The sequence below is a fragment of the Argiope bruennichi genome, chromosome 9 (genome assembly GCF_947563725.1).
Source record: "Argiope bruennichi chromosome 9, qqArgBrue1.1, whole genome shotgun sequence".
NCBI classification, from domain to species: domain Eukaryota; kingdom Metazoa; phylum Arthropoda; class Arachnida; order Araneae; family Araneidae; genus Argiope; species Argiope bruennichi.
Genome location: NC_079159.1, coordinates 110629090 through 110654775, shown reverse-complemented (window position 1 = coordinate 110654775; position 25686 = coordinate 110629090). Strand labels below are relative to the sequence as shown.

General features: G+C 30.2%; 1 protein-coding gene across 2 annotated transcripts; it reads left to right on the top strand.

Annotated features, from left to right (window-relative positions):
• The first annotated feature begins 7444 nt into the window (after window positions 1-7444).
• On the top strand, window positions 7445-20945 carry LOC129985347 (dynactin subunit 1-like). Of its 2 annotated transcripts, XM_056095342.1 has the most exons (3): window positions 7445-7641; window positions 10134-10191; window positions 15312-20945. In XM_056095342.1, the coding sequence occupies exon 3, from the start codon at window positions 15623-15625 to the stop codon at window positions 19376-19378; it is 3756 nt and encodes a 1251-aa protein (XP_055951317.1). In that variant the 5' UTR covers window positions 7445-7641; window positions 10134-10191; window positions 15312-15622; the 3' UTR covers window positions 19379-20945. The 2 variants fall into 2 exon arrangements, with proteins under 2 accessions (XP_055951317.1, XP_055951318.1); XM_056095343.1 differs by lacking the exon at window positions 10134-10191.
• Window positions 20946-25686: the final 4741 nt, after the last annotated feature.

Genomic DNA, 25686 nt, shown 5'->3' with positions numbered 1-25686 from the left:
TTCCAAATCATATACGTGAAAAATAGAATTTAATATCAAAATATTTCTATATTTATGCAAAATGTTAAGAGTCAAGTTCAAGGACATGCGCAGAATTCTTTCGTATTCTTGGCATTGTGCTTTTATACAAGATTGACACCGTATTTAAAATTTTACTAGACAATCGTAATGAGACTCTTAGACCCTTCAGAAGCTCTCAGGTTACGAGGCTTGGTGGCTGGATCGGCAGAGAGTAGAGCTTAGTTTTGCAGGTCTTCAGTTCGAGGCTCGAAGCCGACAAATATTTATATATATATATATATATATATTTTATTGATTTCAGACAGTTTTCTAAATCATTCCTACAGATAAATTAAATAATTCCAAATCACCTACGTCCAAAATAAAATTTAATATCAAAATATTTCTATATTTATGCGAAATTTTATGAGTCAAGTTCACGCTCATGCGCAGAATTCTTTCGCATTCTTAGCATTGCGCTTTTAGACCAGATTGACACCGTATTTAAAATTTTACTAGACATTCGTAATGAGACTCTTAGACACTTCAGAAGCTCTCATGTTACGGTTCTTGGTGGCTGGATCGGCAGAGTGTTCAGTTTAGTTTTGCAGGATTTCAGTTCGAGGCTCGAAGCCGACAAATATTTTTATATATTTTTCTTTTTTTTTTAATTGATTTCACCTAGTTTTCTAAATCGTTCCTACAGATAAATTAAATAATTCAAAATCATATACGTCAAAAATAAAATTTAATATCAAAATATTTCTATATTTATTCGAAATTTTAAGAGTCAAGTTCACGCACATGTGCAGAATTCTTTCGTATTCTTGGCATTGTGCTATTACACCAGATTGACACCGTATTTAAAATTTTACTAGACAGTCGTAATGAGACTCTTAGACCCTTCAGAAGCTCTCAGGTTACGAGGCTTGGTAGCTTTATCGGCAGAGAGTAGAGCTTAGTTTTGCATGTCTTCAGTTCGAGGCTCGAAGCCGACAAATATTTTTATATATTTTTCTTTTTTTTTTAATTGATTTCAGCCAGTTTTCTAAATCGTTCCTACAGATAAATTAAATAATTCCAAATCATATACGTAAAAAATAAAATTTAATATCAAAATATTTCTATATTATGCGAAATTTTAAGAGTCAAGTTCACGCAAATGCGCAGAATTCTTTCGTATTCTTAGCATTGCGCTTTTAGACCAGATTGACACCGTATTTAAAATTTTACTAGACAGTCGTAATGAGACTCTTAGACCCTTCAGAAGCTCTCAGGTTACGAGGCTTGGTGGCTGGATCTTCAGAGAGTAGAGCTTAGTTTTGCATGTCTTCAGTTCGAGGCTCGAAGCCGACAAATATTTTTATATATTTTCTTTTTTTTTTTAAATTGATTTCAGCCAGTTTTCTAAATCGTTCCTACAGATATATTAAATAATTCAAAATCATAGACGTCAAAAATAAAATTTAATATCAAATTATTTCTATATTTATGCGAAATTGTAAGAGTCAATTTCACGCACATGCGCAGAATTCCTTCGTATTCTTAGCATTGTGCTTTTAGACCAGATTGACACCGTATTTAAAATTTTACTAGACATTCGTAATGAGACTCTTAGACACTTCAGAAGCTCTCATGTTACGGTTCTTGGTGGCTGGATCGGCAGAGTGTTCAGTTTAGTTTTGCAGGATTTCAGTTCGAGGCTCGAAGCCGACAAATATTTTTATATATTTTTCTTTTTTTTTTAATTGATTTCAGCCAGTTTTCTAAATCGTTCCTACAGATAAATTAAATAATTCAAAATCATATACGTCAGAAATAAAATTTAATATTAAAATATTTCTATATTTATTCGAAATTTTAAGAGTCAAGTTCACGCACATGTGCAGAATTCTTTCGTATTCTTGGCATTGTGCTATTACACCAGATTGACACCGTATTTAAAATTTTACTAGACAGTCGTAATGAGACTCTTAGACCCTTCAGAAGCTCTCAGGTTACGAGGCTTGGTGGCTTTATCGGCAGAGAGTAGAGCTTAGTTTTGCATGTCTTCAGTTCGAGGCTCGAAGCCGACAAATATTTTTATATATTTTTCTTTTTTTTTTAATTGATTTCAGCCAGTTTTCTAAATCGTTCCTACAGATAAATTAAATAATTCAAAATCATATAGGTCAGAAATAAAATTTAATATCAAAATATTTCTATATTTATTCGAAATTTTAAGAGTCAAGTTCACGCACATGTGCAGAATTCTTTCGTATTCTTGGCATTGCGCTTTTAGACCAGATTGACACCGTATTTAAAATTTTACTAGACAGTCGTAATGAGACTCTTACACCGTTCAGAAGCTCTCAGGTTACGAGGCTTGGTGACTGTATCGGCAGAGAGTAGCGCTTAGTTTTGCAGGTCTTCAGTTCGAGGCTCGAAACCGACAAATATTTATATATATATATATATATATATATATATATATATATATATATATTTTATTGATTTCAGACAGTTTTCTAAATCGTTCCTACAGATAAATTAAATAATTCCAAATCATATACGTCAAAAATAAAATTTAATATCAAAATATTTCTATATTTATTCGAAATTTTAAGAGTCAAGTTCACGCACATGTGCAGAATTCTTTCGTATTCTTGGCATTGTGCTATTACACCAGATTGACACCGTATTTAAAATTTTACTAGACAGTCGTAATGAGACTCTTAGACCCTTCAGAAGCTCTCAGGTTACGAGGCTTGGTAGCTTTATCGGCAGAGAGTAGAGCTTAGTTTTGCATGTCTTCAGTTCGAGGCTCGAAGCCGACAAATATTTTTATATATTTTTCTTTTTTTTTTAATTGATTTCAGCCAGTTTTCTAAATCGTTCCTACAGATAAATTAAATAATTCAAAATCATATAGGTCAGAAATAAAATTTAATATCAAAATATTTCTATATTTATTCGAAATTTTAAGAGTCAAGTTCACGCACATATGCAGAATTCTTTCGTATTCTTGGCATTGTGCTATTACATCAGATTGACACCGTATTTAAAATTTTACTAGACAGTCGTAATGAGACTCTTAGACCCTTCAGAAGCTCTCAGGTTACGAGGCTTGGTGGCTTTATCGGCAGAGAGTAGAGCTTAGTTTTGCAAGTCTTCAGTTCGAGGCTCGAAGCCGACAAATATATATATATATATATATATATATTTTTTTTTTATTGATTTCAGACAGTTTTCTAAATCGTTCCTACAGATAAATTAAATAATTCCAAATCACATACGTCAAAAATAAAATTTAATATCAAAATATTTCTATATTTATTCGAAATTTTAAGAGTCAAGTTCACGCAAATGTGCAGAATTCTTTCGTATTCTTGGCATTGTGCTTTTAGAGCAGATTGACACCATATTTAAAATTTTACTAGACAGTCGTAATGAGACTCTTAGATACTTCAGAAGCTATCATGTTGCGGTTCTTGGTGGCTGGATCGGCAGAGTGTTCAGTTTAGTTTTGCAGGATTTCAGTTCGAGGCTCGAAGGCGACAAATATTTTTATATATTTTTCTTTTTCTTTTTAATTGATTTCAGCCAGTTTTCTAAATCGTTCCTACAGATAAATTAAATAATTCCAAATCATATACGTCAAAAATAAAATTTAATATAAATATTTCTATATTTATGCGAAATTTTATGAGTCAAGTTCACGCACATGCGCAGAATTCTTTCGTATTCTTAGCATTGTGCTTTTAGACCAGATTGACACCGTACTTAAAATTTTACTAGACAGTCGTAATGAGACTCTTAGATACTTCAGAAGCTATCATGTTGCGGTTCTTGGTGGCTGGATCGGCAGAGTGTTCAGTTTAGTTTTGCAGGATTTCAGTTCGAGGTTCGAAGGCGACAAATATTTTTATATATTTTTCTTTTTCTTTTTAATTGATTTTAGCCACTTTTTTCCATCATTCCAAGAGATAAATTGAATAATTCCAAATCATATACGTCAAAAATAAAATTTAATATCAAAATATTTCTATATTTATTCGAAATTTTAAGAGTCAAGTTCACGCACATGCGCAGAATTCTTTCGTATTCTTAGCATTGTGCTTTTAGACCAGATTGACACCGTATTTAAAATTTTACTAGACAGTCGTAATGAGACTCTCAGACACTTCAGAAGCTCTCATGTTACGGTTCTTGGTGGCTGGATCGGCAGAGTGTTCAGTTTATTTTTGCAGGATTTCCGTTCGAGGCTCGAAGCCGACAAATATTTTTATATATTTTTCTTTTTTTTTTAATTGATTTTAGCCAGTTTTCTAAATCGTTCCTACAGATAAATTAAATAATTCCAAATCATATACGTCAAAAATAAAATTTAATATCAAAATATTTCTATATATATGCGAAATTTTAAGAGTCAAGTTCACGCACATGTGCAGAATTCTTTCGTATTCTTGGCATTGTGCTATTACACCAGATTGACACCGTATTTAAAATTTTACTAGACAGTCGTAATGAGACTCTTAGACCCTTCAGAAGCTCTCAGGTTACGAGGCTTGGTAGCTTTATCGGCAGAGAGTAGAGCTTAGTTTTGCAGGTCTTCAGTTCGACTTTCGAAGCCGACAAATATTTTTATATGGTTTTCTTTTGTTTTAATTGATTTTAGCCAGTTTTCTCCATCATTCCTAGAGATAAATTGAATAATTCCAAATCATATACGTCAAAAATAGAATTTAATATCGAAATATTTCTATATTTATGCGAAATTTTAAGAGTCAAGTTCACGCATATGCGCAGAATTCTTTCGTATTCTTAGCATTGTGCTTTTAGACCAGATTGACACCGTATTTAAGGATGTTCATAATGTTATTTTAAATCAATTTTGTTTACATTTGGTTTTACTCAAGGAAAAAAAGGCATATATATATATATATATATATATATATATATATATATATATATATACATATTTCTATTAATGATCATATATCAAACGCATAAGCTAAAAATTGTGTTGTGTTATTTTAGATACAAGTGATTCTAGATATCTAATTCTATTTGAGATAATTGATATCTCTACATTTATACGAAGGTGCACTTATTATAATTTAATAAACACAAAGAGACCCACTTAAAAATCAGCTTAATCAGTCTTACCGAAAACTTCTCACATACTCTCTACTAAAGATGTTGCTGTATAAAATTAAGAGTTGATAACTGTGAATGTCACTAGTGTCCAGGTTTTTTATTTTCAGAGTCCCCACATGAGAGCTTTATTCTCCGTAATATAGGACGTGTTTGTTTTCCGGCTGACTGGAAGAAAAAGTTGACATAGAGATATAGTTTTATTAACAAGATCATTTACCCAAAATTCATTTTTATATATTGTGCAATTTTGAGTTATCACGTTTACAGCATGCGAATGCTCAGACCGACACACGGTCTTGAAGGAGTTATTCGAAATTTGATATGCATCAATACTGATTAATTATGCCTTTTAATGTACATCAGTTACATTCTTTTACTATATATGAGCATGTTCTCACTTCTGTGGCAGATAGTTATGAGCGAGGATAAAACCTGATTCCTTGTGGTTCTCAGCCCAGTATCATGACCACAATACAAAAGCAATTGCTCGTTTAGCGTTGCTGTTAACTGGCTTATAATCTTTCACCACAGACTCTTCCTCCAGTGAGACGAACGATAGGCTGTTGAGTGGTGATGTATTTAGCTGTTGAGTCTAATGCGCCTGTACCCATTTTGAGCGCCAAGCGTTATGGTGAGCGTGTGTGGTTGCTGTTGCGTCAAGTGAGTCTGAAGACTTTGTGTTGCTGCATTAATTGAGTTTGACGACTTTGCGTTGCTGTGGGTAGATGGCGCCACAATACCTGTATGAAAGTTGAAGGTTCATCGTCCGAGGTCACCAATGTAGCGTATTGTTATAAGCAATGATAGAACCTGGGATCTTGTAGTTCACAGCTGAGTAACAAGACCACATGACAAAAGCAATAATCGTATCTCGTAGACGTTAACAGGCTTATAAACTTTCACCACACTTCCCTGATGGGTATAATAATGTTGTGGGATTAGTTATTTCCTTGATGTCTGGTCGTAGCCATTTTATATTTATCTCAGTGCCTGATTATGCTGCCATGGCGACCTAATCACTCATTTTTACCGGACTCCTTGGCAGAGAGGAGGGTAACTCCTTTTGTGGTTATACTTAAAATTCTCAATCTGTGCTTTAATCTCATTTATACAAATTGTTTCGTTTTTGAGCTTAGCAAGAAGACAAAATAATCAGATCGTCAGAATTTTGATAGATTTGGCTCAAAATTTTAATAGAAATCTGCACTTTTGATTCAAATTCTTTTGAACCAAATTATCTATATCTAGCATTTTTATGTTTTTTACTTATTCTGCTCACTAGTCCTCAGAAAGCTGGAGTTACAGTTTAGTTCAAAATTTATAGAAATCTGCAAATTTGGTAAAAAGGCCCCATATCAAACATAGACATAGTTCTAAAATCATTTTTCGGACCCAGTGAGGTCTGAAAAGTAGAGATTCGTGTCAAAATCTCGAATTCTTTTGACGATTAAACACTTTCACTTTTTGTACTTCGTAAGTTAAAAAAAAAAAAAAAAAAAATTAATATGTGCAATTATCCAGTAGATCAAATATAAATTACTGTCTAAATAGATGCGGCAAAATTAGTGTCGTCATTTTCAATTCGCATTTCTATAGACGATTTCCATAAAATTAGTTTCAGATGTGAATTAAATTTGTTGCTTTAACTAGTTGTTTTAAGAAAAACTCAAAAAATATCTAACATTTTTTTTTTTTCTTTTTCTTATTTGAACTGAAAAATTATCAAAATTTTTTTCAATGAGCTATTGTTGATAGAATCTCAAATTTATTTGGTTTAAAATGCCATTCATTGGAAAGTCATAAAATGCATTCATCATCATATTTGGCCGACAGCCCAGGGTAGGCCAGTGCCTTCTTCTTAATTCTGTTCTACCGCATTCTACTTTTGACACTTGTGCGCCAGTTTCTTTCTTGAATAGCCAGGAAGTCTGAATCCACCTATCTCATTTTGGGTCTACCCCTTTTCCTACTTGTTAGAAGTTTATGTAAAAGAATTTTTTTTAATATAAAATCATCATCCATTCTAGATATATGAACCACCCAGTTCATCCAATTTATTTTTATGAACCTTATAATATCTGGCTCTCTATAGATTTTATAGCAAAATGCATTAATATAAACTAATTATTTCCAATCTAGAGCGTCCAATTCCAAAAATGTCCCCGCCACGTAAAAATAAGTGCCAATTAAGTTACTAAACTGGTTGCAGTGAGACATTTACCCTAGCGGACCGAAACTAAAACTGCACAAATATTGAAAATCGGCTAGAAGCTCTCTACGTTTTGTTGTCTTCATACAATCTCTGTGTATTCATTGCAGATTCTGATCTTATCCAGGTGTTTAATATTGCAAATTATAATAATGACGTTTTATTAATGTCATTTTTTTCCTCATGACCGATCGAATTCTCGGTGTTGGTCCGGGTGCGTTCGTAGTAGGAGTTCTTTGGATCGGAACTATTATTCTAGTGATAATTTTTTCCAGAGCTAAACGCCCATTCTCGTAAGTTTCGTTATATGTTTATGTCGAAATTATCGAAAAATTTTAAACGGAGCATGCAATAATTAATTTTTGAAGGACATTTTCATCACTACTTGTTTTTCTGATCAAATATAGTGCTCTTCATATTTTGACACTGTAATTTAATTGTTCCAACTTCATTTTATTACCAGCTGTCTGGCAGGTTTATCTTAATTATCAGGGAAAATAATACTTTTTGTATAATTCATTGAATAATTTGATTAGTTGCATACTATATTGCATTTTAAGATTTAATATCTTGTTGTTGATCTCTTTATTTACTATTAAAATCATTTTATTTATGAAATTTAATAAATGCCGATCCCTTAAGGTTTTAAGAAACTGAATTATTTCGTGTCCAATGTTTTGTTTAACTTCAGTAAAAATGAGTTATGATCTGTCTGTCGTCAAACAGTCTGTTCTAAGATAACATTTTTGAGTTTTCATTAATTTTTCATGTTTAGTTTTTTATTTTTGTATTTAAATTTCAACTAATTAACACTTAATATGATTATATAATTTTTTAATTGATAATTTTTTAAAAGCATTATAGAATTGTCAAAACATATGTTTTCATATTGCTTTTTAAATAGCATTTTTATCATTTGCATTTTGATTGCAGTTGGAAGTCAAATATAAATCTTGGAGATCATTTAAATAATATTACAATCTAAAATATTATACATTAAAAAAATTAGATTATAAATATTTTTTTCGTCAGCTTTCTAATGGCGTTGAGCTATCTCACCATGTTTCAGGTTATATGCTCTGTGGTTTGCCTAGTTTCAAAGTAGAGTGTTGGTCTAATTTCACTATACATTTACAAAATTAAATATTGTTACCCATATTAAGTATAGTTCTATACTGCATTCATCTCTACTCGTCTTTTAAAAAGTATATACTTAGTAAAACTGTTTCTCTTTTATAAAATTCTTTTCATTCATTGATACAGTATTTGAATTACTAATGCTACATTTAAATCTTAATATTTGTCTGTTAATAGCTGAATTTCTGCAGTAATCAAGTGTTTTGATTTTACATTAGTTTACTTTTTTTATAAATTATCTGTAGTTAAATATATTATTTTTTTATTTGCATTCTTACTGTAATATGTTGTACTTTTTTTATGGTCTCTGTATATTTCAGGGATATTTTAAATTATTTATTGTTTTATCCATAATCATTTGTATATTTCTTACAAGCTACATTTTCTCCCATATTGTACTGTAATATCTTTTTAAAAGACCATATATTGAAAGAATAGTACATTTTTTTAATTTAATATTTAGAAGGCTGTTTGGAACCATCCGTGGTTTTTTCTTAAATTATAAATTCTTCAGTAAAAATTATTGATAATTTTTTTATTATTATTATTATTATTTTTATTGTATAGTTGTAGAAAGTGATTCTGCATTTTAGTTTGTGAGCTATTATTAAAGATAAGAAACATAAACATATGAAAGTATTGCAATTTTTTTTTTTTTTTTAAATTCTGTGAAACATAAGTTATTCTTGACGACTTGAAAAAAGGTAGCCTATTGGCAATCTCCTAAAAGCAGGAAGAATTTGTAGAAAAGCTAGTATAAAATTACATGATAATTTTCTTTACATGTGTGAATAACAAAACTAAAGCAACTGATTTCCCTTCTTCCTCTGTCTTTATTTTAAGTGGAAGAAATAAGCAGAATTCATAAATTATTTTCAAGTTCAATTTTTGAATATTGAATAATCTGAAAATATATCAACTATTAGTGTTATAATTTCCCCCCCCCCTCATTATTAATAAATCTGCTTCAAAGCTGTTGTGGTGGAGATGAAAACAAATGTTTTAAAATTTATTTTATTTGCTTTATACTATGAAAAGTGAGCATTGTATGTCTTTATTGAAGATAGAATCCAATATAATTCTGAGATAATGATATTGTTTATAATATATAAGTCTTTATTAAAAATCACTTGCACAGCAATAAATTTAACATAACTTGATCAACTTAACATGTTGAGGAGGAAACTTCTTAATTTCTGGAGCTGAACTTTCTCCCACTTCTCTTTAATATCTATAATTTATTCCCTTTTGAGATGATTTCATCTTTTTTTATATTTGTCTTTTTTTAATGTTTTACAATTTTTTTATACTTAAGGGAATATGCTATTATTCCTAATTATTCCTATGCTATTATTCCTATTAATTTTATTTCATGAGAAGTAACAACTTTAAGTAAATAAAATAAAACTGAAATGAATTTTTAAATCTCAATTTATGTCATTCCTTAAAGAAAGTTTAGGCACAATCTATCAATTTCTTTTAATGTTCTCTTAGAAATTAAATATTTAATTTACCATTTTAAATTTGCTTAAATATTCTTGAAATTAAAACAATGAATGTAAGTTCTATAATTGAGCTACTTTTATGCAAATTGCCTTATCTCTATTAACTGTGCAAACTTCATAGTGAAATTTATTATTGTTTGCAGCGCAATCTATCCTTGTCCCTAAGGTGCCGTACACATTCACTCGCACAAAAGAATTCAGGTAACAGAATAGCATTCAGATCTCATCATATCCATTGCACTTTGACCATTTGCTATTAGTGCTGTTGTTTTTAATTTTGTTTTATTAACACTGTTGACTATTATTTTTAAAACTTTATATTTGAACCTTAAAAGTTTTTCACTTATCAATTTGAAATTAAAATTGTCTAGATATAAAATTTAAATACTGACAAGTATTTAAAGTTTTAATAGCAACTAGTCTTTGAAACAAAAGACAACTTATTATAATGTGATGTTCACATATATGAATAATTAATGTGATTAAATGAATGATATGTGAACATTATTCCAAATTAAAAATTATAGTAAAGATTGTTATATCCTGGTAAGGTATGTTAATTTGACTTACTCAGTTATTAAATTTACATATAAAAAAATATGCACATTTGCTTTTTGATGTAATACAGTGGACATTCCTTAATATGATCCTGATAAATATATTTTTTAAAATTTATATTATTAAATTCTTCTGGCTCTAAAGAGACAAAATATTGAGATGTATACAAAAAAAAAAAAAAAAAAAAAAAAAGGCATTTTTTCTTTTTTTTTCTTCTGAATTTTATTTGATTTTTCATTCTTTAAAATGTGAATTCATATTTTTAACTTTTTTCTGTAATGTGTTTTTTAAAATATTTCTGTAACTTTTATATAGAGAAAGTAGAATAAAAATGAAATTCATGATAACATAAATTGCATTTTTACATGGGATTTGTGATGCCATGAATTTCATTTTAAAGTGCGCAGCATTAGCTCCAATTTATTTAAAATCTCGTCCGTAATCTTGTTTTCCAAAATTCTATATGTTTTTGAAGGATTTGCATCATTAACTACATTTTGATAGTAAATTTGTATTTTTATATATTAAAAGTAACATTTTGTGTTAATAATTAAATTATATTTATTCATGGGTTTTAATTTTATAATGAATATTTATTAATAAGGCTAATTGTGGTTAATAGTTGTTGAGATTAAATTTACTTCATGTAGTCACAAAATATTTGTATTACAAGCTATGTCAGATAGTTACGAGTTACAGTTATTTACAAGCTATGTCAGATAGTTACGAGTTACAGTTATTTATGAGCTATATCATTGTTGCAGAAAAACAATGGGGCAAACTATTACATAAATAATCAGTCCAATTAACACATTTCAAACAAGCATGTGTTTTAAACATGTGTGTAAGTATCTCAAATTAAAATTTATTATTCTTGAGTAGCTTTACATTTTCTCATTGATTTCATTTCATTTAGAAATTTTTCTTCATATAAATTTGCATATCTTTATATGGGATTTGCAATTTTCCTTTATATTCATGGCATTTTTTTAAAATCAATATTTATTTACTATTTTTAAAGGTATTTATACATGTGAATAGACCAAAAGAATGAAAAGCTTAATGTCTTGAAAACATATGAAAGTTACAGCGTTGCTGCTGTAGTCTCTATATTCTCTCCCCATGCACAGCAAATTTTAAAGCTATTTAATTATATGTAGAATCACATGTGGCATTTTATTTTAAACCTACCTATGATTAGATATGTTACTTCAGTTCGAATTAATTTTAATAAAGGTCTTCTCTTTACATAAGAATCATTTGCTAATCTCTGTAATACTATTTATATGTCTTGTCTTATGTTTTGATTGTGTTGTTTTTTATGCATGTGAATAATGAATGTGAGCATGAATAATTATTTGTTTTTATTTTGTAAGCTTGCATTTTATCCAGAACAGAACTTGGAAGTGTTATTGAGCCTCATATGGATACCACCACTAAGTTCTTTCTTTTCTCCTATTCAGATTTTTTTTTTTTTTTTTTAATCTGCTGAGGATTTGTTCTTTTTGTTCATAGATTAATTGTTTCAATCTGATTTTTATGAATTTGTAAACACATCTTAAATGCTGAATTATAGTAAAAATTAATGAGCTGAGGTCTGCTAATATCTTCTTTTAGCATTATTTTTATTTTTTATTTGGCATTGCATTTCTGTGAAATTCACAATTTCACAGAAATTTATGCTGTTTTTTTTAAACAGATTTCATCACTCTGAGATTGATTAATTTTCTTTTGTTTTGATTTATTCATGTTATTATTTTATTAGTGGTTTGCTTTTTGTTTCAAGCTTTTTTTAATAATTAGTTTTTATTTCATTATTCACGAATGTTGTGGATAGAAAAAAGCCCACTATAAGGAAACAAGAATTTAAATTTTTCTATATATTTACTGTTCAGCAACGGATTGTAAAACCCTCCATGCTTTTGTGCCAAAATAGGGGTGAAAGGAAAGATGAAAGGAGAAGATGTTTACATTTACTAGTATCTAATGTGGGGAATCCATGGTGAAAGGGAATACTGGAAATGCATTCATCTTTCCACGTCACGCCCCTTAATGCGATGGAGTCGTCGAAATGTGGCCGTCTCAAAATCCGTTGATGAACAGTCTATATTAAGTGTACTACATATATCTATGTATATATATTTAGTTTTTTAAGCATTCTGCCAATGTGCATGTGATTTTCCACTACAGTTTTCATTAGTTAATCTGTGACAGTCATATCTGAGATAGGATAACAACCCATTAACATTAGGCACATCTTCTAGTTCTTCATAATAACTATTGTTAATATATAGCACTGTACCTTGACTGTGGCACACGATTTTACAGTATCTGTCACTGCCAACAATAATATTATTGTTAAATATTGGAAAAAATTTTTATTCTTTTTCATTTGAGTGGTATTTAACATGTATGTAAGAGGTCGAATATCTTTTAAAGAATTTTCTTGATACTTAGCAGAAATTTTTTTTAAAAAAATGTACATTGTACCCCCATCTTATGATATTAAATGACCATGTCTGTCTGTCCATTATATATGTAATGTAAGGTATATGATGTAATTAAGAGAGACAATGTCTGAATTTTTAAGCACAAGAAATCATCAGAATATGTTGATATAACAAATTTTTGTTTCAGTATATTTTAGTACCTAACTATAGTAAACATGAGGATTCTTGAACATGGATTGTACTAAAGGTTCCATTGCACTAAATGTATTTTTTGAAGGGAATATGAAATTTGTTCCCTAATCTAAAAGAATTTACCATGTATTTTGGCTGATAAAATTCAGTTTCCAAATTCAACACTCGCTCTTGCTCAAAAATATTGCTTTCATCTAACAGCAATGTTCATGATATATTAAATATGTATAGTGTATTGTAAACTTACAGTTTGATTCAATAAGTTTACATTCTATACACTTTCTGTTTTCTAATATTGTTTAGAGAGATAGTACTTAGATTAAACAAAAAAAATATTCTTTAAATAAATTCATATAAGGATTTTTGCTTTTTATCTCACTTGAAAATTAAAGGACAACCTATATTATTTTAAATATTTATAGGAAGACCAAGTAATGATTTGAGATCTGTTGTCGTTTTGCAAAAATTACACTGGAATTTTGCGATTTCCCATGGAATAATAATACCGAAAGCTTTTGATTATCCATTTTTGAATATCTTTTGACTTATATTACTGGACATAACCTGGAAGCATTTGCATGAAAAAGTGCATTTAACATCCTAAGACTCCATTTCATCCCTGCTTTTGCAAATAATGTGTCATTTTTCAGTTATTTCTATATGTTTAGGATTATTGAGCAATTTCATTCATACATTGCAAGATATGTTTTTTTTTTTTTTTTTTTTTTTTACTCAAGTTGTCATGTCACATTATGAGTTAAATATTCTATTTTTGAAGAAAGTGAAATTTTTTCAAATAAAGAGTATTGTATAATCATTGAATATGTGGATTAAACAGTAATATAGTCAAGATCTCTAACAATTTTGATAATTTTCCTTATATATTTCATTAAATAATCATATATATCTATATATTAAAACTCGAAGGATTATAGATGTGAATATTGTATAAAAAAGTCTATTGAATCCTAATCATTTTTAGGTGAATAAGTCAGTGATTGAACATTCTATAAAGTATTTTATCATAAATGTTGGAAGCTTTAAAAAAAAGGAAAGATATATTACAAAATTAAATATTATTATTGGAAAAGAGATGTTGAAATATATCTATTTTAAAAATAGAAGCTTTTGTTGAATTTCTTTAATTTATGTCGCACTTTTTAATATCACTCGTCACAAAATATGATTGGCCTGCACAGAATATCAATAGAGTCTGAATGGTTTAATTTTTAAATACCAATTTTTATAGCATATTTTCCTTGTCCTATTTTTTAAATAACATAGAATTAACTTGTGTTTTGATATTTAAATAAATATCCTCTCTTGAATCCATTTCATAGATGTATAAATTATATATTGCTGATATTTGGTAGCAGAATGTTATGTTTAGCTTTTAATCCTACACTTTTGTTATTTGCAAAATCTTTTTATTGATAAAACACATTTTTGGAATATAGTTAATATAGACCACTAATAAAAAAATTATTTTTTTTATATTGAAAGGTTTGAGGAGAGTTTTCATTGTGTGCCAATAAGAAAAATGTTCAAGTTTGCTGAATCTGTTGTGGCTAGCTTATGATTATTGTTAAGTAATTGATAATAAATAGAAAGACCGTTTTAAACCTTATTTATGCTTGAACTATTTATTTAGTAAGATAGTGATACAATTTATTTATCGCCTGTAATTATTTATGTGGGTTTGTTTAAAAAAAATTTCATACAACTGATTCCTGCTTGAATAAGGTTCAAATCAATCTTTCTGATAGATACTGTTAGATGATAGCTACAGCAGATCTTTGTGACATGTATTTTCATCTGTTCTTGCCCTGAACTTTCTTGTATATAAACTATATTGATTAGCTCACTTTTTTACTGTTCTTTGCTCCGCTTTTCTTAGAGGATATTTATAATCACGCATGTTTGATGTCATGTTGAACTTATTCTTTTTTTTTTTTTAAGAACTATTGCTTAGTTTTGCTTTATTATGCATAAAATACAAAAATTTAGTAAATTTTCAATCATAAAAATAGATTCTGTGAGCACTGATATACATTTAAGCTGTTTCACTTTGTATGGAAATATTGCATTGTTACTGCTAATTGATTTTTTTCCCCCTTTTAGGTTTTTTGGTTTCGTATTTATTGCTGCATCAACAATTGCTACACTCATTCTCGTTTTTACACCACGAGGCCCAGAAACTTCTGACTCCTTCCTAGATTTTCTGCCCCCGGATTATTTATTCACTTGGAAATGTGTTTTAATCCTATTTATGGGACTTGGTTTTATTATATCTGTGGTCTTAATGGTTTTTGAAATGTTTGCTATTTCTATGATACCCGAACCTTTAGTAGCGGCTCCTCATAGAACTGTTAGCAGTAATTCCCTTTTTTAAAAATTTTTCTTACAATCTTGAACACTGATTTCCAGGAAATATGTCTGAAAAGGTTCCTAAAGTTGGTAGTCGTGTTGAAATAATTGGTAAAGATGTTAAAGGTAAAGTTGCATTTGCTGGAAGTACCAATTTTTCAGCAGGTAAATGGTTTGGTGTGATATTAGATGAGCCCAAAGGAAAAAATAATGGCTGTGTTCAAGGAAAAACTTATTTTACTTGCCCTGATAATCATGGAATATTTGTGAGACAAACACAGCTCCAAGTCATCGATGATGAAGGAGGATTGAAGGGAAGAACATCATCATCACCTTCCACAGGCTCTTTAGAAAATGTTGCAAAAGATACAGATAAGCGAAGGAAGTCTTCGAACACTGGTATTCCTCGGTTTCCATCTGATAAAGGAGCAAAAGATGCTGCAAACTTGGCAGAAGTCCCAAGTCGTTTCTCGTCTACTGGCTCATTGAAAAGTTCAATGATCGAAGAGGATGCCTCCATGCAGCCTTCTGATCTTCAATCAATTAAGGCTGCTGCTAGCACCCTTGAATATAAAGGTTTGCTCCTCCAAAAAGATCAAGAAATTGATAATCTGAAAAGTGAGATTAAAGATCTGACTGAAAAGCTAGAAACAATCAAGATAAAAAGACAGGAAGACCAGGGCAAATTGAAAGAGGCAGAGAAAGCTAAAATTCAGGTCCAGCAATTAATGGAATATAAGGCAAAAATTGCTGAGGTACAGGCTGACCTTCAAAGGCAAATAACACAAGCTAAAAAGGAAGCAAAAGAAGCTATTGAAGCTAAGGAACAGCATGCTGAGGAAATGTCTGATTTAGCTGAAGCAATGGAAATTGCAACTTTGGACAAAGAAATGGCAGAAGAAAAATGTGAAGCACTTCAAGCTGAATTGGAGCAAACAAAAGAAAAATTAGAGGAACTGCAGATTGATTATGAGATTTTGAAAACTGAGATGTCTGATAAAGGAAGCGATGGAAAAGCAACTACATACCAGGTTAAACAGTTAGAACAGCAAAATGAAAGACTAAAGGAAGCTTTAGTTAAATTAAGGGATCTCTCTGCTCAAGAAAAGCAAGAGCAGCAAAGAACACAAAAAGAACTTGAGCATCAGAAGTCAGAAATTAATGAATTAAGTCGAGCTAAAGAAAAATTGAGTTTGCTTGTAGAGGATTATGAAAAACAACTGGGAGAATTGAAAGAACAGGTAGATGCAGCACTTGGCTCAGAGGAGATGATTGAACTTTTGACAGAGAGAAATTTAGCTTTAGAAGACAGAGTCAAAGAATTGCAGGTTTTAGTAGATGATTTGGAACGTTTGCAAGATGTTAATGATCAGTTGCAAGAATCGGCTAAGGAAACTGAACTTGAACTTCGAGAAGAAATTGATATGGCAAATTCTAAAATGAGGGAATCGCAAAGAAAATTAGAAGCCATGCAGGAAGCTATTGCTGATTATGAGCAAACAATTCAGAAATTTCGGGATCAAACTGAACATCTTCGAGAAGCCAATCATGAACTTCGTATGCAGTTGCAGAAGGAATCGGATAGAGTTGCTATGTCAAAGCCTCTTGAATATGTTGACTTCAAAGTTAAGTATGCTGAAAACAAAGCTTTTGCAAGGGCTGTGGAAATGGATCTTAGAAGACTAGAAGTACAAGAAGCTACCCAACACGTGAATTATTTGTGTTCTTTTATGCCTGACAGTTTCTTAAGTCGTGGATCTGATCATGATGCTATTTCAGTGTTGTTACTTGTTCCAAGAATGATTACCAAATCAGAAATTTTGGCTTCACAAGTAAAAGAAAAATTTCCCTCTCCAGAAGAAATAACTAAAGATGTAATTTTAAAATCTCATAAAATTGATCAATATGCCTTCAGTAATCGATTATTATATCAACTTTATTTTCTTCAATCACTTTTACATCAGTACGTTAGTGCTCTTAATAATTGTAATGTTGAATTATTTATGAAAGTTGGCACACTGTACATAGAGATGGCTGTTCAAGAAAAAGCCTTGGACTATTATATTGATTTGCTCAGAAAAGATCAGCTAGATGAAAATGTTAACCTGGATGGTTTGAACAAATGTGTAATGTATTTCTTCAATTTGTATAGTGTGCACTTGGCTTCTGAGCGAGTCGATTGTACACAGCTCATGGGAGATTATATGAAAATTATTGGAGCTGCTTGCGAATCAATTCGTACTGATATTTCTTCCATTAAGATGCTTTTAGATAATGCTGGTTCTAGTAGTGAATTTGGCTCCTTGTTGAAAGATGTTTGTACATACTCTGAAGATGTGCTTCAGTTTGTGAAAAAAATTCGAAGGCGTTTACCAGCAGAAGGTGGTCAGACAATTTTGCAATTCTCAGAAGAAGTACAAAATCATCTTTTGAAATGCAGAGAAAATGTTGAGCAAGTTATGTCTGCTGCCTATCTTTTGAGGAAGTCAACTGTTCAACAGATAGCTATGTCAGGGGAATTAACTTATGTTAGTGTAGAAAAAATTAAAGAACTTGCTCATGAATCTACAGATAAAGCTTATGGCAAAGATGACAGTGGTCCTGAATGCTTACGTCAGTCAATGAATTTAGTTATGACCAGTATGAATACTCTTTCCAGTGGTATGCAAGAAGGTGAATATGAAATAGACAAATCTAGCATTGAAAAGGGCAATCCTCCCGTGTTTTCGCGAGCACAAGCAGTGAAAGAAGAAGCCAGAGATTTGGAAAATCTCAAATTTAAGCTGGAGGCCCGGGAAGGAGACATATTAGAACTTAAAAAGGCACTCAAAATCAAAAGTGATGAACTTAGTGAAATGCATGTACGTAAAGAAATGGCAGAAAAGAAATTGGAAATAGCTGTCAAAGATGGTGATGAAAGAGTGGATCGTATTCAGAGGCAACTGGATGAAGCTAAAATGTTACTTAAGAAAAAAGAAAAGGAGTTTGAAGAAACACTTGATCATTTGCAAGCTGACATTGATGCATTAGAAACTGAGAGGGGTGAACTGAAAGACAAAATTAAATTGTTTTCCAAAAAGGCAATTTTGGAAGGTTTGTCCAAGACTACATCTCTTGCCAGTTTAGTTGCCTCTCCTACCAGTCCAACTGTTCCTGGAGCTGTACCATCAAATGTTGTTATATCCCGTGATACTTCCATACTCTCGCAACAAGTACAGGATTTGCAATTGGCATTGAAGCACTTGAAGAATGAAAACTTGCGATTACAAACAGATAATATGATGAAGCAGTTGGATAGTTTGCCACCTTTAAAAGTACCTTCTAAACCTACTGGATTCGTCAGTGTTACAGGACTCCGTAATATGATAAACTTAGAAGAAGAAAACGGCATAACATCTGAAAGTCTTGTCATTTTATCAAAGAGGTCTAAAGAACTTTTGGAGAAGGCTCAAATATTGTGTTGTCCAAATGTAGTTGATATCAGTCATAGAAAACCTGGTATGGAACCAGTCATTGAAAAGATGGCTGCCAAAAATCATATTGTAGAGTCAACTATTAAGTTGAAAACCTTGCAAAATGAGGTGCAAAAACTGAAAGTTGAGATTGCAAATTTGCGAGCTTCCCAGAAGAAAGGTACCCAGATCAGCACAGACTTTTCTGCATTCCCAACACCAGAATTCTCTAAAGCTTTTGCTTGTGATAAACAGTTAGTTGCAAAAATTGCTTTTCCAAAGAGATGTGGTGCTGATGAGAAAGCAGTTGTTCCTCTTCTTACCAATATGAATGAAATTGTTGGATTGCACTCCAAAATTTTGTCGTGATGTGGCCTATTGGTGCTCCTCATTTGTCTTGCAAAATATGATTGGTGTATTTGCTGGTTCACAGTGTACACTAAAATATTGATTTGTTGCATAGACTTTTTTCCCTTTATTGGCAGTGATTTTAAATCTCTTGGATATCAGAATTTTTATTCTCACTTTTTTTATGCTGTGGTATTATTTGTTTCATGGTTTTTTATTAGATTTACACAAGGCAATCGGTGATTCCGAGCAATTTTCAGTAGCTTTTTCAGAAACCAGCTTTGTATGTATGTTTTGAAATGAGATAAATTCATTTGAGTTATACAAAGTTATACTATTATAAATAGGAAAAAATTGACATCCTTTAACTACTTTCTGTACCACTGAGTGTACATATGTGTGCCTGTTTCTGTATAATCTGAAAACTTATGCATTACTGAAACCATGAATGTATGATCCTCTTTTCCATTTAGTGCTTTATATAGATATACAAAATATTCTGATTAATATTTATTTATTTATTTGTGATAATTTAAAGTCTTGTTGTATAATACTTATCTATATTCATGACAATACTCACAAAATTGTGGAAGAAAAGAAATACATTTTCAGCTGAAAACTTTTTGGAACTGAAATTTAATATATATTATTCGATTATTATAAATTAAAGATCAGCTGTCAAAAAATGGTTTTTTAAAAAAGACTTGTTGAATGAAATTCCTGGATTTTTAATCTTTTTTTTTTTACTGGTAAAGGCAATATAATAAGTAGAAACATAATGTTTTTTTTTAATTTCTTTTATGGATATTTATTTAATCTGTTTCTTTTAAAACATTTTATGAATTGAATTTTTTATGGGCAATTTTTAAACATGAATCCAGAAAAACTTTAATTATTCTTTATTAATTATCTTTTTAAATTATTCTTTATTAATTATCATGAAGGCGAAAGTTTGTTTATAGTGGATACTAAGCATTTCTGTATTTTTTTAGAAACCTAATTTGTGCTTAACAGTAGATTACTTGTTTTGCATTTCACCAATTTGATATTTTTATAAAAGATATTAAATTTTATAGAATCTAACTGCCATTTGATTGAATTTTTAATACATTGATTATAATACATCTTCTATATTTGCTTTATTTATTTTCAATGTACTAAAATTGTTGTAACTGCAACATTTGTTAAGAAATTAAATTTCTTGGTAAAATATTTCTCTTGGACTTGCTTCCCATTTCATAGAAAATTGTCTTCTGGTCCTCTTTAGAAGTAAAGAGGATTTTGCAAGATGCTGCATTTTAATTTGTGTAGTTGTAACTTGCTGAACTTCCTTGAGCTAGTCTGTTTTCTGACTTTATCCTCACAAAAACTGATTTTTTAATTTTTTTTCCCCTTTTTTACTTACTTACAATCAGTGTTTCTTCTGCTGCTCAAGCTAATTCCTTGTAAATTTAATCTAGTTTTAATGTGTAGTTTAATATAAAATTTTTATATTAATGAAATCATTGCTTTGTAACTTTTGAAAATAAAATTAAATTCAAACTTGCATACATTTTTGCTTCAATAAAAAATTTACGAATGTAAGAAATTTCTTTTTTGTGTCATTTTTTTGTGAAATGTTGTTTTTTAAAGATAGATTGTTAGCCACTTCATTTAATGTTGGAATCAGCAGATTAATTAAAATATATGGAATTAATATGATATATTGATTTTTAAAATGCTGAAGGTTTTAATACATAGTTACCTAATACATTTTATAAAAATGTGAATTTTTAAATTGGATTTTCTATTTATTTTTCTATGATTATGTAAAAAAGTACAACTACACAATGTTATCTCTAAATCACGTGCTATTTTGATTCAGTGTAATGTTAAAAAGAAGTGGTATGATCCTTTTTATAATGTAAGAGTCATGTTACTCAGCGTTAACTGAAATGTGATTCATAAAATCTTGTGTTTTCAAAACTAAGCATGTTGTAAGTTTGCACAATATTTTTGTATTAACTGCTTTCCATAGGTGAACCTTTGGCTTTACCACATGTCATTGGCTAAAATAATCAATAAACTAACATGACATGTGTTGATATTTTTTAAAAATATTATTGCATATTGCAATAAACATATCTGTAGTATCTTTTTTTTTTTTTTTTTTTTTTTTTTTTTGAAATCGAGAAATACATTAATCAATGGCATATGGTTAATAAACGTGTATCATTTATACTTTAATATCATAGGTATTCAAGTTTAAACACATAAGAGAAACTTCTTTGAACTATTTCATTTTTTTAATTGTTTGATTTGCATTTAATCTGACAAAAACAATATTGTGTGATGTGTATTTTACTTCATAACAAGGCAGCTGTAATATCTGTCATATGTTTCTCATTAATGGATACAATTTATAAAATGTAAATAAAAACATAAAGTGGAAGCCCAAGGTTGAAAGTTTAGCTATTTTCATAGCTTCTGTTGGATATATTTACTTTTTTAATTAATGATGACATTGGGAAGAACATATAATAAATGATTGTATTATTTTTGACTTGGATATTGATCATTGTACTTAATTTAATTGCAGGCAGGTTTTTTTAAATTTATCAATTGTAAATAAGGGTACACATGTCAAGATTAATCATTTTTTTAGTATGTGAATGCACTGGTGGTTCTTCAGTTTGGAATTGGACTAACTCTGCAAAAAGTATTTTAGTTAGAGAATATAATTCTTAAATGACTTTTCTTCTAAATAGTTAAAAATCATTGTAAAAGCTTTTTTGATAAGTCTTCTAATAAAAGGAAACAAATGCATATTAAAGTAGATAAGCTGAACTAATGCAACAGTGAAATCAAGATCAAATAATATGAGAAAAAGCTAATAAACACAAGCCAAAGAGAGTTAACGCAAACCTTACAAAATAATAATCACAATGTCTTTCATATACTAACTCCAGTCTACCCAAGGAGCAACCCAACCACTTCTACAATTGAAAAGAATTTCATTTTCACCTTCAGCTTTTGTATGAGGAATGAATTTTGGTGTTTTCTTAGGATTGTCTTTTTGCAGCCATAGTTGGCATATCTCCTACATATTGATTCATTTTCTGTATTTTTTCTTTGTTTTCATAATTTTTTTTGTATTCGTTGAATTTTAAACGTGAAAAAATAGCCAAAAAGAGTTTTGAAATAATTCCCTGGAGTGTTACAGCCCAATTGAAGAGCCACCACCGTGTAGGAATTCTCAGGATATTTTCCCCTCGTGTTTTGCCGCAATATTTAGTGTTAAAATCAATGTATAATCATCTAGAGCATTATTAAATTCGAAAATAATGGCAATACATTTTCAGGTGATACAGATAATCAAGATCATTTGTAACTTCTGTATTGGCCTTAATTGTTCCTGGTTATTTAAATTTCCAGTAATTTGTAAGGAATTTTTTCAATTATTAACCAAACCTGATGATTTTTATACTCAGTTATTTGAAAAATAGCATTCTTTAAATGATTTTTTTCTAATTGGCTATAATGACTGCTTAGTTTCAAATGTATGTAAAGTGATACTAAACACCAAAGAATCTAGTCACCATTGAAAATGGATTGTGCTTGTAGAAATGCTATTTCAAATTCTGAAATAAATGTTTAAAATGAAATTAATTGCTTGGATTTTTACTTTTTTTTCCTATTATAAGAAATGTGAAATTTTCTTATTTAGTATGTTCTTAGTCATTTTGCCTGTATAGCTTGTTATTCTACTAATTTAATACAAAGTTTTTGAAATTCCCAATTTTGCTATGAATATTAACTTTATAAATTTTATTTCATCTTCTATACATCTTAAGTAATTTTCTTAATTTTTTTATGATGTGTTTAATTTTAAACTCTTGAAAGGTATCACTCTGTAATATATTGGATTATGAGACTTTTAATTTTTTTCACAAAGGATATCCAGAAAGTAAATTGTTTTGACTGTTGCATTATGTACACATGCTAAGCTGCCTGTGATTTGTTTTTAGGGACTAAAGCAATGCATAAACACTTCTATGCATTTTTATGTATAATGTATGAAATTTTAAATGCTTACATCCAAAGTATTTTTGTTTATAAAATGAACAAAAAAAAATGAAATTAAAAAGCCTTGCTGAAATTTACCATCTAATTGATGGCAAGGTTCACAAAGTCCTTGTTTTTTCGTTGGATCCTTGAAAAGTTAATGAAATGTACATTCCTTTTTATGGGATTAAAGAGAAAAACCAGTTTATGATTTGGTTTTACCTTAATAATTCCGGCAGAAGTAGTCTCCCCGAAATTTTCTCGCATGCTATCTAATAAAAATTCTATCCCCCCCCCCCACACACACACAAATTGTGGATTTGGGGCAAAACCATAAACATCTAGATTGTTCAGACTTTTCATTTTCAGAGTCCCGTATATGTGCGTTTTTTGTTCCACAATGCAGCGGAAAAGGCTGTGCGTGCATTTTAGGCGACCTTTTTGCCTTTTTTTTTCCCCAACAAGTAAGATTTGATGAGGGCCTACAATTTTAGTAATAAGCTCGCATATTAAATTTTGTTTATCGAAGTCGTTACATTTTTGAGTAACGACTTTATGCATACATGATACGATTATATGCATGCGAATATACAAATCGACAAACAGTCAACCCATAGACAGATTTGGTTTAATACGAGGTATGGATTTCTCATTTATATGTTCAAATTGTGCACCCAATTCTTTCCACTTCTCGACGCGTTTTAGTTGCCGTATTCGCTTGTTCGCAGACATATTTTCTGTGATTGGATTTTGTTCAAAATGTTTAGGTTGTCTACACATTTGATATGAATACCACATACCGAATTTCGTTTGTCTGGTGAAGGCATTTTTGAATTATCGTATTCACAAACAGGAAAACACAACCTCAAAAATGTTGTGAAAATCGTATGCAGAGGTAGATATGCAAAATTTCAATATAATATATATTGAGCAGTTACGTGGCCGAAGAGAGAAAACACTTTGAAATTTTAAAACTTCCTATTTATTTCATCCCGGGAGGTCTAATTTATGTACAAGAAAGAAGTGACGATGAAATGGACGTCTGTTCACAAGAGTTGAAGAACGAAAAAGACCAAAATATGTTTCCCGAGTGATTTTATACTGTGAGATTCGGATAGGAATTTCTTTAGTCGTCGATTTAGGTAAGGGAATGGAGGCGTCTTTTTAAAGAATTTAATTAGCTTGGCAGATTTTTACCCCGTCTCTGAGAGCGTGTGAAAGTGCTGATTAAAAAGCAGTTTTACAGAGCACTTGGAGCATTATTAAATTTTAAAAAAAGTGGAAATGGACCAGGTAATAAGATAACATTTTAGAATGAAGTTGATACGGATTAAAGTAAGATAAAACTTTGGAAATGAATTAGTATTTAGTTTAGATTTAAAAATATTACATATAATATGCCGATTTAGGAATGACAGTCATGTTCTCAGACAAAACAATTATAATTCCCCCCCCCCCCACACACACACACGCGCTTGGGCAGATCTGGAATGTAAAGATTCGTTAAAATCTTGAGTTCGAATTTTTCTGATAATTACTATACTTTCTCTTTATATATTTGATATACGAGGTCATAAAAAGCTATTAATTTTATTATCACCGATCTTTTAGACGTAATTTGGAAAAAAAAAGAAGAAGAAAAACGGAGTGCGATGCAAGAGAAATTTTCATCACAACTGAGTAAGAATCGTCAACAAAACTAGCTGCTGGGCATAATATTAGTGCGCCGTTCATTCTCACAGGCCTTGGATGCAAAACTGAAATTGTTATTGTTCAGTGCTTTTTACAAACAAAATATATCGGTGATATTGTTAACATTTAAGATGTGTTTTGTTCGTTACGTCCCTGTGATACCATTATATAAAATGGGTGTGTATTGGCATCATTAATACAACTTATTTCATAGGGTCTTGATTCGGATCTTAGTTCAATAGAATTTGCCCATCTCGAAATGGCCCTCACGTAGGCTCCGACTAAATATAAATCGAATTAAACTGAAATCATTATACTACTGTCAATACCTTAGCTATAATAGTTTTTGAAAAGTGGTGCGAGGTGTAGACATTGAAGAGCAGTTTTTGTTCACCAGATTTGTGAATGCAGCTCGTATTTTAAATGACATGACAATTTAATAAAATTTACTTTCTGGAACGCCTCACACTTTCAGGGACACTTTTGTTTGAGCTTATTATGTTTTTTAGCACTGTCAGCAGTATCTCTTGCTCATATTTATAGAAACTGAAATTTTTGTTCATTTTAAGTCTGTTCAAATTTATTTAACAATA